The sequence below is a fragment of the Alosa sapidissima genome, chromosome 9, assembly GCF_018492685.1.
Source record: "Alosa sapidissima isolate fAloSap1 chromosome 9, fAloSap1.pri, whole genome shotgun sequence".
NCBI classification, from domain to species: domain Eukaryota; kingdom Metazoa; phylum Chordata; class Actinopteri; order Clupeiformes; family Clupeidae; genus Alosa; species Alosa sapidissima.
In genome coordinates, this window is record NC_055965.1 from 32,127,996 (window position 1) to 32,146,279 (window position 18,284).

At 38.6% G+C, this 18,284-nt stretch overlaps 2 protein-coding genes and 1 pseudogene across 3 annotated transcripts in view; all 3 read right to left on the minus strand.

Moving 5' to 3' along the window:
* The window catches only part of LOC121718789 (zinc finger protein 708-like), a 712,111-nt gene that overhangs the window by 219,750 nt on the left and 474,077 nt on the right, over positions 1-18,284 (minus strand). Inside the window, exon 2 of one of the 2 annotated variants that reach the window (XM_042103965.1) lies at positions 16,650-17,136. The exons of the other annotated variant lie outside the window; for it this stretch is intronic. Coding sequence (XP_041959899.1) covers positions 16,650-17,091 — 442 coding nt within the window. The 5' untranslated portion in view covers positions 17,092-17,136. The remainder of the gene's footprint in view (positions 1-16,649; positions 17,137-18,284) is intronic. 2 annotated transcript variants of the gene reach the window in all.
* Positions 7,099-10,247, minus strand: LOC121718913 (zinc finger protein 729-like). The gene is made up of 2 exons (XM_042104347.1): positions 8,227-10,247; positions 7,099-7,470 (listed from the first exon to the last, which is right to left on the minus strand). Exons 1-2 carry the CDS (start codon positions 9,571-9,573, stop codon positions 7,339-7,341), a joined length of 1,479 nt encoding a protein of 492 aa, XP_041960281.1. The 5' UTR covers positions 9,574-10,247; the 3' UTR covers positions 7,099-7,338.
* Positions 9,902-12,100, minus strand: LOC121719844 (annotated as a pseudogene).

Sequence of the window (18,284 nt, forward strand, 5' to 3'; positions counted from 1 at the left end):
CAGACGTGTTAGCTGGATGTGAGAAATTTGTGTGTCAGCTCCTCAAAACATGGTTTTCAAACAGCTAAAGCCCTTCGGTGGAACAATTTTAAAACTCTATAAAACCCAACCAGGGAGTGGAAAAACTAGGGAAATCCCATCCCTATGATTGCCCTACCATCGCCTATTGCTGTCCCCGTGCTCGGATTCCTGCCCGCGCAGCCTAGCGACCCACTATTTGCCCAATGACAACTCCTAATTCCTATGGACAATTCATCCCCTACACTGGACTATTTGAACTTAACACTAAATAGGATTCATGCATTATCATACTGGTTATGTAACATATACCTCAGGTGGCTCTAAATACCATGTTCTATTCTCTGTATATAGACCTTACTGTCTTGTAACTGACCCCAGGCAGATGGGTCAGGCCCTTGAGTCGTGGATCTGCTTGAGGTTTCATCCTTTACGTTTCTCCAGTTCTTGGGAGTTTTTCCTTGCCCCTGTTACTCCTGGGCTCTGTCTGAATGTTTAACACTCTGTAAAGCGCCATGAGACATGTGTAATGTTTTGACGCTCTATAACTGAAATTAAATTGAAATTCTAAAAGCACACAGGCAAGCAAATGTTTGGGCACACGATACAGTGCCTGCTCCAAAGATTCTTGACTCACTATCACTGGGATGGAGACAAATTGTTGAGGGGCAATGGGCTCCTGTTCTGTCAAAACTTCCACCAGCACCAGAGGCTGTTGTGGAACTTGTGAAGTGTTGTCTTGCCAGCCAATGCAGTATAAGGTGTTCTTGCAAGAGTAACAACTTACCATTCACGCAACTTTGCAGGTGTGAAGGCTCTGAGGAGATGTACACCAATATTAAAAAGACAGTGACAGTGGTGAGGATAAATACTTGAGTGACAATGACAATGTTTTGTTGAACTCCTCAATAATGAAACAGATGCAGATTTTTTTTTTTAATCTTTTTTTCATTTTTTCTCCAAATTGTTTGGCAAATGATGCAATACATCTTTTGAAAATAGTCTGTATCTCACTTGTCTACCTTATTAGGTGTATATTTATCAAAAAGTTGACCACTTTAAGCCTTTATATTATTTATCCGCATATATTGTCCGCCATCTTGAATTTTGGCACTGAAAATGAAGAAAAAAATTGGAAACAGGTTGTTTTGTATTCAGTGGGGTCCTAGCAAGTAAAAAAACACCAGTTGCAAAAATCTATATGAATCGTTCCTAAAATAACACAATTCCCCATACTATTTGGTTTGGTTTTAAAGGAGAATTCCGGTGTGATATATTGAATTATTTCAATTCAGTATATTATATAATAATATTATATAGTGAATTATTTTTGGAATCTGATCCCTTATCATAGCTGTTCATTCTTACTCGTTGCTCGACTTATCGTGACTAAATTCAAGATGGCTGCAAACACTAAACTTCGTGAAGATACTGTCTGTATAAATCGTCTTGTAAGTAAACTACCAGTGCTTTTTCAAAGTTCTCAATGTCTCGTTTTAAATGTCAGGGCCCTCGGAAGTCTACCAATGAAGTGTGGAGATACATTGAGCCTCGTAAATGGGTGTAAAACAGTGATTTATTTGCATGGCTAGCCCGATGCCGAAGCACCACTATTGAAAAAGATGTTGGTAGCATCGGCTAACTAGCGCCAGATTTTGGAGTGCAGGGGACAAGCCGAGATGGGCTATGAGACATACGTTCACACTCGGTATCATGTTTCGATACACTTTAGGTCAATATCACACCGGAATTCTCCTTTAAGTAATCTGTGTTTGGACAAAAAAAAAAACTTACATGAAAGAATAAAGAAATTGGTAAGAAAGTCAGTAACTTTGTCTTCTGGCATGAAATGTCAGTTTCTCTTTTTGAAAACATATGTGACCTACTCATCAACAAGTGAGACAGATGGTTTCTTAGACCAGATATCAAAAACGTTACATTCATAAAAAAAAAAAACATGTGAAAGAGATTCTTCCATATCACAAAAGGCACACATATTATCCATATCCATAAATGTAGATAGTAATGGATTACAAGAGTAAGCTTTGTGTAAAATGTTGAAGTGTAATTCTTTTACTTTGTCGGTAAGGAAAAATGTGTTAGGTATTAACCATGCCTTCTTCCAGTCAATATCATTAATTGATTTATTCCAGAAAAATTTCCCTCTAGGAGAGCATTTCTTTTTAGCATGGAAAGCGTTACGTATAAGTTCTTATTGCATTTTTTTTTATCAAGGAGAGGGCAACCATCAATGGCTACAGTAGGGTTTACTCAGACATTTGAGCTGTATGACAAGTGATATTCCATTAACAATGATACCATAGGGATTGCATTACACACAAGATTAAATTCTTTGCCTCTTACAGGAAACTGGTGGGTAACAAGAAATTTCTCATAAGGAAGGTTTCCATTCTTGTCAAATAAGTCTTTAATGAAAGAAACATCTTTTGCGAGCCAAGAAGGAAGAAAAATAGATTTGTTCTTTACTGTAATGTCTTGGTTGTTCCATAAAAGAGCTTTATGGGGAGAAAAGTGATGAACGTAGAGTAGTTTCCAGGCTAAGAGGGCTTGTTTGTGGAAATTGGATAGTATAAGAGGACGTTTAGGAGGAGAATATAGTTACTCTGATGATTTTTTCAAATATATGCCAGTAAGATATTCTAAAACCTTCAAAGATGGGACTTTACTAAAAACATCAGCTATAGAATTTTGATGATAAAATTGCTGTCTTTTGGTTTTCAAGGCAGGGCGATGAATTTATTTACCGGTATTTACATTTATTATAATCTACGCCAGTCTACGCTGTAGTCTCACCCGCACCCCGCCAGAAATGTTCATTTTTGCTCTTGAAAATCCCTTTTGTGGTTGTATTCGGGCTCCATAATCTCTGCTGATTCTTTAAAAAGCACACCGATTCATCAGCCCATTCACACAAGCATACAGAAGCAGGAGAAAGCACTTCCCTTTAGTCGGCATGTAAGCTCTTCTCCCACACCGATCGGGCTGCTGATGGATTGTTGTCATTTCGTTGCTCCTGCTCTGTCGCAGCGTGATGACGCCACTCCTCTCAAGCCCCCTGGGAAACCGAGTTCTCCCCCGGTCAGGGACGTCCCGTATAAAAAGGATTGTTCCCGCCACCGTCACAATCTTTAAATTAACCAGCTGTGTGCGATTTGTCCATTCAAGGAGTTCCAAACGCAGTCCACACAGCCAGCCAGCAATCACACAAAAGTCATTACCCTACAGATTACACTGGACATATTCCCCTCCACCAATTTACCCACACATAACATAAAACATCGCTATGCCCCAGTCATCATACGACATGTAGCCAAAACAAACTGCATTACCCACAAATCAATGCCACGTGTAGATGAAATGCATCGTTTTAAAATCGGAAGTGGAAAGAACGCACTCTACAGCATTAGAATTATAATGTAATGCTGCCTGCAACGGAAACGTCTGAGCGAGCAGAAACGTTCGTGAACCGATTCGTAACAATTAAATCGGGGAAACGACCGGTTCAGGTCAGGTTTATTCCGATACGGGGCTTCACATATCTTACACGTTAAAGGTCCAGTATGTAGGAAATAATGGAAAATAAACTGTAACCATTCCCAAAATGATCACCATATGTTGTCAGACAGTAAGGAAACACGATGAATTGAAGTAATGGCTTATTTGACAACATTACTCTAACCCGTAAAACCCTGTAAAACCCATGAAAAAAAATTAGTTACGGGGCGGAATCTCTTTCGTTTATGTTTTGAACGATTAATTCTAGAATAGCGTATTAATAATGGGCTAGCGCGTCCTCCTATTTGGGTTGCCAAATTAGCAAAGGCCAACTGTCAACAGCTGTCAGTTGTAGTCATGAACGCCTACGAGAGGCAGGCAAATTTCCAAAATGAAAAGAAGAAACAAATTAAGTGGACATCGGAGGAGCTTCCTGAGATGGTGACGTCTTCGTCAAACGAAGAATATCAAGTCTGACGCAGAGCTGGCCATATTTCTCCACAACAGGTAGCCTAGGCTAAACTTCATCTGCATCACTAACTTCAGCTAAATATGTTACGTTGGTTAGAGAGGTATTTTTTGTTTTCACTGTTTCCGTAATGTGTAACTGGGTCATGGTTGGAGAAACGTTAAAGCAGCTGCAGGTCAACTAACGTTAGCTAAGTCTTCATTACATCTGGCAACCCAGAAGAGGCTCGCGTCTAGTAGTCTTGAGAACGTTCACCAGTGTTTTGATTTTGGCCTGCAGAACGTTCGGTAACAATCCTACAAATCGCACCTTTAAATACGGATAGCGATACATATCGGTTAATCTTTTCACCCCTAATAGCTAGCATAGTTGCTGCTAATATCTAAGACTGTCTCAAATGGTGTACTTCTGCACTTACAATACCTAATTTGAGTGTGTGGGGGCCTTCACACTGATAATTCCAACGACACAAAGTGCACTGCTAGTCCCCGGATGGTGCACTCATAGCAGTCAAAAAGCTGAGTGTGGAACACTGGATACTTTTCGCCCTCAATGGACGCCATCTTGGCTATATAGCGGAAGGGGAGGGAGCGTTTTCAAACTCGTGGTAATTGCAGTTGAGAAAGCTGAACCAGCAGCAGTGGAAAACACACTTTACAGATGTACAAGCAAGTTATAACATAAACTGTTTTGACACAGTATGACCATGTTACTGTCAAATAGAGGACACAAATAAAGTTATATTTAAATTAGGGCTGTCAATCGATTCAAAAAATTAATCTAATTAATTACATACTATGTGATTAATTAATCTAAATTAATCGCATATATAATTTTTGCCGTGAAAGTATTTTAAATATTTAAATTCAAATGAATCATTGAATAATCAGCATTAGTGACAATAAAGTTCAAAGACTCTTTTATTATTATTTTCACTGTTCAAATAATTGCCATAATAATCTATGCCCCAGTCATATAATCTAATAATCTAAGATATGACCTAATATGCTGAGAAAATGAATTCAAAAGTGCTTCGGGAAGAAGTTCTTTTCACATACAAGGCATTTCAGGCCAGAGATATAACCTAGGGGACACAAAAAAATAAATTAACACTCCCCTCAATGTCAGCACTTATTTCTTTGCATTGATGTGCGACTACAGAGTTGATGAACTCCGGTGATATGCAAATTCCTTGCTGCAGACATTGCAGAAAACTTTATTTTCAACACTTTATTTTTTATCAACACCATCAGGCCGTTTTTTAAAAGTAAATGTTCCAATCAATGATCCAGGCAGCACGTTTTCTTCTCTCTCCTTCATTTTACAGTCTAATTTTTACTGACTAGAACGGCTCGGGGTCAAATGTCATACGGAATCGATTAATCTGCACAAATTTTTTTAATCAGTTATTTTTTCTCAAATTAATTAATCGAAATGAATCAGTTATTTTGCTGTTGCGATTGCCATTTCTATTAAGTGCTCAGAGTTGTTTGATATGAGACGACACTATTGTTAAAATATATGCACTCAGCCCAAAAGCATTCAGTGCACACAGGATGCTGCACGAAAGTGTACTCACGAAAGTATGCCAATTGAGACACAGTGAAAGTGATATTGCACTTCTGGGTGGCCAGGTTTTAGAAGACAAAGGGACACATTTTGCCCAGAAAGCAATCGTGGTGCTGTGGATGGTCATAATATGTTTAGATTGGAGGTGAGAGAGAGGCCACAGATCAATAAACAAAAGATAGCAGATAGCATGCAGTTCTAGCCAATAGCATGCAGTTCTAGCCAACGCAATCAACGGCTCCTCTGTGGAACCTCATTAAAAGAAAAATGTCAAGTTAACACTGGTTAAGACCATACCTTTATTCAATGCAACGCTTTCTCATTACAAACGATGAAGAAAAATGTCAAGTTAACACTGGTTATGACCATTCCTTTATACAATGCAATGCTTTCTTGTTATAAACGATGCAGTCTAATCATCAATATATGTATATAAAATAATGAGATGAGCAAAGACATGATCATTTACATACATTTCATACAAAAATACATACATTTCAAAGATACATATTGATTTTTCACATAGCATTGAAAGCAGGGTACGCAAGACTTTTTTTGGCTGGACAAAATGTTAATATTCCAGAATACTGGATACAGACAATCTCTTTTAAATAGCCATAATGGCCTATAAGCTTACATTTAAACGGCACTAAATCACAAACTATATATTTCCACAGTGCAGTTTATTAAGCATTTGTCAGCACCAGCAGGTGGTTTAGGATCAGCTTTGCACAAGCAGCGGAGAAGCCTACTTTCATTCTATAAAACAGAGCAAATTGTTGCCCACACATTGCAAACAGACTCTAGCTACACAACTGCAGTAGTGGAGAATCTCTGAAGAATTCCCACTGGATTGGTAGCGGTTTGCGGTCGGCATAGGCGAGCTTAAAAACTGCCATGTAGTTGTTTGCATAAGTTAATTGCTGCACGATCACAGCTCCTTTTCTCTCACTTCCAGCGGCCCCTACTCACAGACCCGGTAGTCTAATAATGAAGCAACAGCTGTGATGAACGGTAATGCCGGTTCACCTGAGAGTGAATATAGACCCTTACTGAAAGTTTTAGATGAGTGGTCATGACATCTTTCTAGTTTTTCTGGAATCCCCCCCCCCCAAAAAAAATACTATTGACTATACAATGACTTGTACACGGCCTTCATAAATTAGCGTTACTGTAATGTGAGGCATGATTTCATAGAATGACAGCCTATTTCACTGCTTGTGCAAACTGGACATAAAAAACAACATTACAACATTTCATAGACTATGTTTATACTTGTCATGGTAACATACATCTGCCTTTCTAGATGCGAGGGAATATCAATGCTTTTTCAAAAATTTCTGTGGCATTTTTCATTCTTAACAGTTTGCACCATCATATTATTTTGAATAGGAATACTTGAATGCCTTTTCACACTTTCTCTCCAACGTGAATTTGCATATGTTTTTTAAGCCTTTATATGAGGCCTCTTTTCAGTGTGTTTTTAATTTAGAAATATATGGAAAACCTTTTCCACACTGGCCACATTAATAAAGCGATTTCTCTCCAGTGTGTATTCGTAAATGGCTTTTAAGACCTGAAATGTGTGTAAAAGCATTTCCCCACTGAGTACTTGTGTGGCTGTCTTTGTGAGTGTGTATTGCCATGTGGGTTTTAAGATTTGAGAGATGTTTGAAAGCTTTTCCACACAGGGCACATTCATGAGGTTTCTTTCCAGTGTGTATTAGTAAATGGCTTTTAAGAGCTGAACATTGTGAAAAAGCTTTTCAACACTGGGTACATTTGTGAGGCATCTCTCCAGTATGTTTGAACATGTGGCGTTTAAGATTTGAGTTGCGGGTAAACGTTTTTCCACACTGGACACATTTATGAGGCTTCTCTCCAGTGTGTATTAGCATGTGGATTTTAAGAGCTGACCTTTGTGAAAACGTTTTTCCACACTGGGTACATTTGTGAGGCGCCTCTCCAGTATGTTTGAACATGTGGCGTTTAAGATTTGAGTTGCGGGTAAACGTTTTTCCACACTGGACACATTTATGAGGCTTCTCTCCAGTGTGTATTAGCATGTGGGTTTTAAGATGAGAGAGATGTCTGAAAGCTTTTCCACACAAGGCACATTCATGAGGTTTCTCTCCAGTGTGCATTAGTAAATGGCTTTTAAGAGTTGAACATTGCGAAAAAGCTTTTCCACATTGGACACATATATGATGCTTCTCTCCAGTATGTATGAGAATGTGTTTTTTAAGAGATGAGAGGTATGTAAAAGCTTTTCCACACTGGGTACATTTGTGAGGCTTCTCTCCAGTGTGTATTACCATGTGGGTTTTAAGATTTGAGAGATGTTTAAAAGCTTTTCCACACCGGGCACATTCATAAGTCTTCTCTGCAGTGTGTATTAGTAAATGGCTTTTAAGAGCTGAAATTTGCAAAAAAGCTTTTCCACATTGGACACATATATGATTCTTCTCTCCAGTATGTATCAGAATGTGTTTTTTAAGAGATGAGAGGTGTTTAAAAGCTTTTCCACACCGGGTACATTTGTGAGACTTCTCTCCAGTGTGTACTACCATGTGGGTTTTAAGATTTGAGAGATGTTTAAAAGCTTTTCCACACTGGACACATTTATGAGGCTTCTCTCCAGTGTGTATTAGCATGTGGGTTTTAAGATGAGAGAGATGTCTGAAAGCTTTTCCACACAAGGCACATTCATGAGGTTTCTCTCCAGTGTGCATTAGTAAATGGCTTTTAAGAGTTGAACATTGCGAAAAAGCTTTTCCACATTGGACACATATATGATGCTTTTCTCCAGTATGTATGAGAATGTGTTTTTTAAGAGATGAGAGGTATGTAAAAGCTTTTCCACACTGGGTACATTTGTGAGGCTTCTCTCCAGTGTGTATTACCATGTGGGTTTTAAGATTTGAGAGATGTTTAAAAGCTTTTCCACACCGGGCACATTCATGAGTCTTCTCTCCAGTGTGTATTAGTAAATGGCTTTTAAGAGCTGAAATTTGCAAAAAAGCTTTTCCACATTGGACACATATATGATTCTTCTCTCCAGTATGTATGAGAATGTGTTTTTTAAGAGATGAGAGATATGTAAAAGCTTTTCCACACTGGGTACATGTGTGAGGCTTCTCTCCAGTGTGTACTACCATGTGGGTTTTAAGATTTGAGAGATGTTTAAAAGCTTTTCCACACTGGACACATTCATGAGGCATCTCTCCAGTGTGTATTAGTAAATGGCTTTTAAGAGCTGAACTTTTTGAAAAAGCTTTTCCACACTGGGCACATTTATGAGGCTTCACTCCAATGTGTATTAGCATGTGGGTTTTAAGATATGACCTTTGTGAAAAAGCTTTTCCACACTGGGTACATTTGTGAGGCTTCTCTCCAGTGTGTATTAGCATGTGGGTTTTAAGATATGAACTTTGTGAAAAAGTTTTTCCACACTGGGCACATTCATGAGGCATCTCTCCAGTGTGTATTAGTAAATGGCTTTTAAGAGCTGAACTTGTTGAAAAAGCTTTTCCACACTGGACACATTTATGAGGATTCCCTCCAGTGTGTATTAGCATGTGGGTTTTAAGAGCTGAACTTCGTGAAAAAGCTTTTCCACACTGGGTACATTTGTGAGGCTTCTCTCCAGTATGTATGAACATGTGGCGTTTAAGAGTTGAGAGCTTTGTAAAAGCTCCATCGCACTTGACACATTTATGAGGCTTCCTTCTAGTGTGTATTAAGAAAGGGGCTTTAAGATGTGACATTTTTGAAAAGGCTTTTCCACAATTGGCATTTTTATGTTGCCTTTTGCCAGTACTCTGCCTTTGATTAACACCATGAGAGTGTGTTTGCTGCGGTTTCTCGAGTTCAGTAAGGGCTGTTAAACTCTTCCTGTAGACTGAGCGGTGGTAAAGCCTTCCTTTGAGTTCATCATTCGGTCCATGGATCTTCTGTTGCCTTATGTGCGGGTGTTCTGATACACCTGGAAGAGTTACCATAACGATTTAGAATGGCAGACTTTCTATAATTCAATATTGGCTGATGACATTTTCTGTGTCAAATTCTGTTCGAAGCTAATCCTCATGTGTGTATGTATGAAACAATTTAGAGTCACAAGAAATTATTCATGCATGACGAGACGGAGAGCTTGTTCCACGCTACAGATACATTTTCAATTATTTACAGTTATTGTAATCTACGTCATAGCACAGCCTACACCCGCACCTCGCCAGAAATTTTTCTTTTCGCTTTTGAAAAACACTTTTGTGGTTCGATTTGGGATCTATAATCTGTACTGATTCTTTAAAAAGCACACCGATTTATCAGTCAGGCTTTAACCTGTTGAGGAATTAATTATTTTCCTGGTTCCTTCTAGAATTCTACGCAAACGATCTATAGTTTCAGTGTTTTTTATGGGGAAAATCTCTGAGGGTAATTGTCGCATCATAATGCGGAACTCTCGGTTTGCAAAACATTCTAATCACATATTTGTGACCGTACTCCTCAACTGAATGTAATTGAAAGTGGGGAAATCACTGGAGCATACAGATGTTTCTGTTCGGTGCAGCAAAAAAAGTCTTCAGCCCCACGCTAAAGTTGAGCAAAAAGAGGAATAAAAAAATTATCTTTTGGAAATGGATCTTAATGTCTTAATTTAAAAAATGAGGAAAAATCCAACCTTTAAAGACACCAATTTTCTTTGTGAATGAGTAATGTATCGTAAATAATTAAACGTTCTTCATTAAAATACAGGGTGCATAAGTATTCATACCCCTATGTTAAACCTATGTTGAATTCCAATAGAGGCAGGCAGATTTTTATTTTTAAAGGTCAGTTATTTAAGCTCAATGCAAATCAAAGCAGCTATTAAGCTAACTGAAAAACACACAATGCTAATCTCTAGGTATGTTGAAGGGTATGTGATGTGGGGTTATTTTAATTCCAAAGGCCAAGGGAACTTTATCAGGATGTATAGTACCCTGGATCCATGAAATAACTGGCCTTTAAAAATAAAATTATGCCTGCTTCTATGGGAATTTAACAAAGGGGTATGAATACTTATGTACCCTGTATTTTAATGAAGAACATTTATTTATTTACGATACATTATTCATTCACAAAAAAATTGGTGTCCTTAAAGGTTGGATTTTTCCTCATTTTTTAAATTAAGGCATTAAGATCCATTTCCAAAAGATGATTTTATTTTATTCCTCTTCTTAGTTAACTTTTAGCGTGGGGCTGAAGACTTTTTATAGGCACTGTATATGAGGCCTCTTTTCAGTGTGTTTCCATATGTTTTTTTAATTTAGAAAGAAATGGAAAACCTTTTCCACACTGGCCACATTTATGAAGCAATTTCTCTCCAGTGTGTACTCGTAAATAGCTTTTAAGACAGGAAATGTGTGTAAAAGCCTTTCCACACTGGGCACATTTATGACTCTTCTCTCCAGTGTGTATTGCCATGTGGGTTTTAAGATTTGAGAGATGTTTGAAAGCTTTTCCACACAGGGCACATTCATGAGGTTTCTCTCCAGTGTGTATTAGTAAATGGCTTTTAAGAGTTGAACATTGCGAAAAAGCTTTTCCACATCAGACACATATATGAGGCTTCTCTCCAGTATGATTCAGAATGTGTTTTTTAAGAGATGAGAGGTGTTTAAAAGCTTTTCCACACTGGACACATTCATGAGGCATCTCTCCAGTGTGTATTAGTAAATGGCTTTTAAGAGCTGAACTTGTTGAAAAAGCTTTTCCACACTGGACACATTTGTGAGGCTTCCCTCCAGTATGTATTAACATGTGGCGTTTAAGAGTTGAGTTGTGGGTAAAAGTTTTTCCACACAGGGCACATTCATGAGACTTCTCTCCAGTGTGTATTAGTATATGGCTTTGAAGACCTGAAATTTGTGAAAAAGCTTTTCCACACTGGACACATTCATGAGGCTTCCCTCCAGTGTGTATTAGCATGTGGGTTTTAAGAGCTGACCTTTGTGAAAAAGCTTTTCCACACCGGGTACATTTGTGAGGCTTCTCTCCAGTATGTATTAACATATGGCGTTTAAGGGTTGAGAGCTGTGTAAAAGCTCCATCGCACTTGACACATTTATGAGGCCTCCCTCTAATGTGTATTAACAAAGGGGCTTTAAGTGTGACATTTTTGAAAAAGCTTTTCCACAATAGGCATATTTATGTTGCCTTTTGCCAGTACTCTGCATTTGATTAACACCATGAGAGTATGTTTGCTGCTGTTTCTCGAATTCAGTAAGGGCTGTGAAACTCTTCCTGTAGACTGAGCGGTGGTAAAGCCTTCCTTTGAGTTCATCATTCGGTCCATGGATCTTCTGTTGCCTTATGTGCGGGTGTTCTGATACACCTGGAAGAGTTACCATAACGATTTAGAATAACAGACCTTCTATAATTCAATATTGGCTGATGACATTTTCTGTGTCAAATTCTGTCCAAAACTAATCCTCATGTGTGTATGTATAAAACAATTTACAGTCACAAGAAATTATTCATGCATGACAAGACGGAGAGCTTGTTCCACGCTACAGATGAATTTACGCTTATTTACAGTTATAGTAATCTACGTCATAGCCTACACCCGCACCTCACCAGAAATGTTTATTTTTTGCTTTTGAAAAAAAACACTTTTGTGGTTCGGTTTGGGATCTATAATCTCTGCCAAAGTCCTTTTAGGCAAGTCCCTCCACTCGGCGGCCATATACCAACGTTTTATGGGCACTCATCGGGCACAGTCTTTGGGTCGAACTGCGCGTGCGCAAGGCTTCACGACACCAATCTTGCTCCAGCGGCGAGATCACAACACATGATTGGCACGATGTCTTCACAACACACCATATGATTGGCTCAATGTATTCACATCACACCACATGATTGGCTCAATGTATTCACATGTCGACGTTTTGCTGAGGAAGGGGTGGGATATGTGTAGACAACGGCCATATTGGCGTGACAAACTAACCCCATGCATTTCTATGGAGTATTTTCTGAGTGCTGTGTCTCCACATTGGAAAGTCTCTGTCTCTGCTGATTCTTTAAAAAGCACACCGATTTATCAGTCAGGCTTTAACCTGTTGAGGAGTGAATTATTTTCCTGGTTCCTTCTAGAATTCTATGCAAACAATCTATAGTTTCAGTTTTCTTTATGGGGAACTACTCTGAGGGTAATTGTCGCATCATAATGTGGAACTCTCGGTTTGCAAAACATTCTAATCACATATTTGTGACCGTACTCCTCAAATGAATGTAATGAAAGGGGGAAATCACTGGAGCATAAGAGATGTTTCTGTTTGGTGCAGCAAAAAAGATGTAACATTTCGATGGAGTCCTCAATGCCCAGTGTGTCCTAGAGATCTAGTGTCTCCATGATCTAAAAATGCTTTTTATTATTATTATTTCTGTTCAGTGCAGGAAAAAAGACTATATAGGTCCTGTAAACAAACTTCCAGAGGCAGGAAAGTTCGACCAGGGTCCTTCAATTCTAATATAAACGCTGGACAAGTTCCCGCCTCCTAGGTTTTATACCCTAAACACCCATAATGGAAACTTGCCTATACTTGCCCTTGCCTATACTTGCCTACTATTTAACTTTTGTTTTTTCGTACTTAAAGGAATTATCCGGAGTAAAATACACTTTAGATCAATTTACGGATGATTGGGAGCACATATGTTGAGTTGACATCAAAATCATGTCATTCGGATGTGTTTTGAGAAAGTTCGATTTTACCGTTTTTAGTCAAAACTCGTTACCTGACATCAGTGTGAACCTGACATCAGTGAATTGTGAGTGAGTGGCTAGCGACAGTGTATTCAAATTGTTTTCATTTAGGAGTACACTCATAAACTGCTAAGCTGGGAAAAAGCTATAGCGACCAAATCAGAGTTTGTGAGGGAAACATGTTTAGTTTCAATTGCGGGTAACTGAATAACGCTGCAACTCCTCAAACTGCAACCTTATCTTATGTCCGTCTACTCTGTTGTGCACAACCTGCTGCAGGAGAAATGAAAGGGGTTAGCCCCGATGGTTTTAATAACTGTTAATGATGACCTGTCTGGAACTGAAGCAGGAATGGTTAGCATATTTTCTAGGTAGTATTAAAAAAACCAAGCTAAGGGAAATGCAAATATATCACTAAAATACAACATAGAACTAGGCGTACTTATGTACTCATCCCACCGAAGAGTTTGTTTATTCGTTTCCCCGACTAGCACGGTAAAGTGCGAACACACACACCAGCACAAGACGGCTCTAGATAGGGCTGGGCTGAGCTCTGCTCTGCTAAGGTTAAACGGCGGATCATTCACGGAATGATTTTGGGATGCACAGATTCAACGCAGATCCACAGATCTTGTTAGAATGGTGAAATACATTCATACCGCTGACATTATTGAGGAAGAAGTATAGCCAACCAAGCTCAAGTAGCTCAGTGTAGCCAGATGGGCCTTACATATGCCTAGTCCGGAAATTAGGGCTTTAAAAAATATCGGCGCAAATTATCGGCCGGGATGCTGTTAATGGACCGATAATAATATTTTAATTTTTTCACTTATCGGCCAATAATATATCGGCTGCCGATTTATTGTGCATCCCTAGTATTGTGCATCCCTTCTTATCGGTTATTGTATATTATATATACAACAATGTAGAGTATATTAGCAGCTTTTCTCTTTCACCTTTCCTAAAGTATATAATTTCATTATTTATCTTTAGGGCTAAACGATTAATTGTAATTGCGATAATGTCTCGATATTATCGAACCAAATTTTCTTACCGCAAAGACTGCGATGATCACGCACTGGCTGCTGCGTGTGCATTTTACTGAACACCGAGCTGAACTGTCATGGGGCCGTTTGCAAGATTATTCTGACTGGATGGAAAGGAGGGGCAGGTCTGTTGTGCCACCTGTGGTAACTATACAAAACATATTGATCTCAATGGTGCATTTCATGTTCAGGGTGGAAAATAAATAAGAAAGATTTGCATAAGACTAGTCAAGTTGGTGTCAAATTGGCAACCTACATCTGTCCTGTCAAATATATGCAATACATAAAACTTTCAAGTTCTTTCTCGATATCGATATTGCCAAACTCAGAGGGCTGATGTCAAAACATGACTTAGAAAAACTCATTCATGCATTTATCTCCAGCAGGGTTGATTACTGCAATGGACTGTTCACAGGCCTTCCTAAAAAGACTATTAAACAGCTTCAGGTGATACAAAATGCAGCAGCTAGGACTCTAACAAAAACTAAAAGAACTGACCACATTACTCCAATTCTTAAGTCCTTGCACTGGCTTCCAGTAAGTCACAGAATTGACTTTAAAGCACTATTGCTTGTTTATAAATCAGTAAATGGAGCAGGACCTAAATACTTGTCAGACATGCTTCAGCAGTACACACCTTCTCGTCCTCTCAGGTCCCAGGTGAAAAACCTGCTAGTAAAACCTACAGTTAGAACTAAACATGGTGAAGCAGCTTTTAGCTGCTATGCGGCTCAGCTGGAACCAACTTTCGGATGACATTAAAAAGGCCCCAACTGTAGCCAGTTTTAAATCTAGACTTAAGACCAAACTGTTCTCAGATGCTTTCTGCTAACTGTGCAGAGTTACAAATTCTGAATCTGCCTTGATAATTATTCTACCTTGTCTTTTATTACTTTTTTTACTACTTTTGCCTTTGTTTTTGCTTACTAATTATTCTTTATTTGTAAATGATTTTACCTTGTGTTTTATGTTTTCTTTTTATTATGATCTTTACTTTTTAACTACTCTTTGACTATATTGCCCTTCTATGCTTTTATTTGTTATTATTGTTTGGTTTTGTTTATTTAAAGCACATTGAATGACCTCTGTGTATGAAATGTGCTCTATAAATAAACTTGACTTGACTTCTGTCATGGGGCCGTTTGCAAGATTATTCTGACTGGACGGAAAGGAGGGGCAGGTCTGTTGTGCCACCTGTGGTTGTATAGAGTAACCTGTGGTAACTCTATACAAAACATATTGATCTCAATGGTGCATTTCATATTCAGGGTGGAAAAAAAAATAAAAAAGATTTAATAAGAAATAAATAAGATAAAAATAAGAAAGATTTGCATAAGACTAGTCAAGTTGGTGTCAAATTGGCAACCTACATCTGTCCTGTCAAATATGCAATACATAAAACGTTCAAGTTCTTTCTGTGTGGTAAACTATTTGTTTTCTCAGCTGTGTAGCTGAGTAATAAGGTAATAAGTCCGCTTTCGCATCAGGGTCATATTCGGCCTGTCGGGACCCATGAGTAATGGGTAATGATGCACGTTACTTTTACCCCTTATCGCGAGGAACCAATCACATCGGTGTATCTGATATAGGCGGGCCATGAGGCGAGCTAAACAGAGAACGACAGCGTTGCAATGAATCAGTAAACATTGGTCGTGGTGATATCCAATTGCGTGCAGTGAGATTTTCAAATGCATGTTTGGTGCCGCCCCTTGAGTTGGGCCATTTACATTATTCGTGGCCAGACCCTTAATCTTTCTAGATTATCAGGGTCTGGATTTTCCAGGCTACCACACAACAAACTGTACTAGCAGACAGACACACAACCCAAACTGCTTGTGTGGCCCGGGTACAGAGGGGAGTCTGTTGTCATTTGAGAGAGAGACTGCGGGGCTAAAAGGGGCAGCGTGAATCAGTGCACTGTGAATTGAAATTGTAGCTATTTCCGAAATGCTATTTCTAAATAGAATGTGACAAAATAATTGTTTTTGCTCGATAACATTGTTTTTTGTGATCGTTTGGAACCAAAATCGATATGCCTCTTGCCAGTGTTTGCTAATGATTCAGTGCAGCACAGACCTGCCCCAGGCTTCAGTGCAACAGCGCCCTCTAGAGTCACAAAATTCAGTGCAACACATATGGACAATTCAGTGCAACACATAAGGACTGTTCAGTTCTAACACATATGGACTGTTCAGTTCTAACACATATGGACTGTTCAGTTCTAACACATATGGACTGTTCAGTTCTAACACATATGGACTGTTCAGTTCTATATGAGAGGACTTACTTTCCAGCTGCTCATGCTCCTCTTCTTCTTTCTTCACTTCAATCGTCACTGTTGTCATTTCATTGTAAGTAGACCTTGGTGACTCTGTGACGTCTGTTTCAGTTTTACAGTCTGTTTGAGATTCACAGTGAAGCTCTGCAAAGGGCTTTTCATCTTCATCTGGACATGAAATCATATGACCATACTCCTCCTCTTTTATATCTTCTTCTTTCACCATCACGCTCAGCGGGCCAAGCTGTCGCTCCTCTTCCTCTTCCTTCTTCACCGTTGTCTGTAGTGTTGCACTGTAAGTAGACTTTTCTTCTGCATCTGGACATGCAATCAGATGACCAGATTCCTCCTGTTTTACATCATCTTTTATATCTTCTTCTTTCACGATCACTCTCAGGTCCACCTGGTGTGTTTCAGCACAGCCAAAACAAAATTGAAGTCCAACATCCATGTTGCTAGCAGAAGAAAGATGATCCCATCCAAATATTTCAATTGCCTGAAATCAGAGACACAAAATATTTGTTTTTCAATTAATAAAAAACAAAAATCCCATGAATAAAAATATTATTATTATTATTATTATTATTATTAAGCTTATTACTGCAGCTCAAAGTGCTTTACATTTAGAGCATTTAACACAGTAATAAAGAATTGAATTGTAGTAATACAAACAAACAAACAAACAAACCAAATAATAAATAAAACATAAAAAATGTACAATTAATTAAAAATGAGAATTCTCAAGATGGTAAGGAGATAGATACAACACAACTAATGCAGTGAAAAGACCATGTAAATAGTCAAATAATATAAAGACATAAGATACAAGAAAAAAGTGAAAACTAAAAGCTCACATAAAGTATGTGCTCTTTGCCTGAGATCGACACATCGTTATGTGTAGCCATAATGGGATCATACAAAAGAAGAGAACAACAAAAAATAACTGCACTTCTTCAAGTGTAAGAACCAGGGCTTGAAAACGAAATTATTTTTCAAACGTTCCGTTCCGAACGGTTCAGGTAGGCCTATGTTTAACGTTTTCGTTCTTGCATGCGTTCCGCCACAAACATATCGGTCCTGAACCGGTTCGGAACGCAAAATATCGTTCGTTCTTAAAGTTCCGGCAGTGTTTGGCGGGCCTATCAAGTCTATTTTTGTGGACTTTACCTTAGATGAGACGTAGGGGAGAGCCGGGACGATTGAAACACGGGACGAATGAAACAATCCAGTTTTCTCCGAGTGTGATGATGATAGACAGACGTCCTTCGGTCAAAACATAGAGCATGTTAACCTCCTTCTATCAGCCAAATATCTTCCTGCTATGTCATTTTATCACGGAGTGATAAACGAGTTTTGATGCGCAAAAGTAAACTTCATTAGTGGTTACATTTTTTCGATTATCAATGAGTGTTTTTCATTTAAAGGTTTGACGTAATGCTTATTCAGTAGACCATTTAGTGTTCTCCACAATCCCAGACTTTCATATCGCATGCTTGTTTACATGGAAAGCAAATCAAGCTGTAGTGACATATGTCTGTGTCGGGACGATTGAAACACGTGTTTCAATCGTCCCGACCAGGCTGTAACTCCATGTATTTTAATTAAATGCACAAATAGGTGTGTTTAAACAATTATTTATGGAGG

Coding starts and splice junctions, on each gene's coding strand:
- LOC121718913 (XM_042104347.1), bottom strand. CDS start 9,573: ATGGTAACTCTTCCAGGTGTATCAGAACACCCGCACATAAGGCAACAG. Junction 7,471..8,226: donor TCTCTCATCTTAAAACCCAC/ATGCTAATACAC, acceptor CTTAAAATCCAC/ATGCTAATACACACTGGAGA.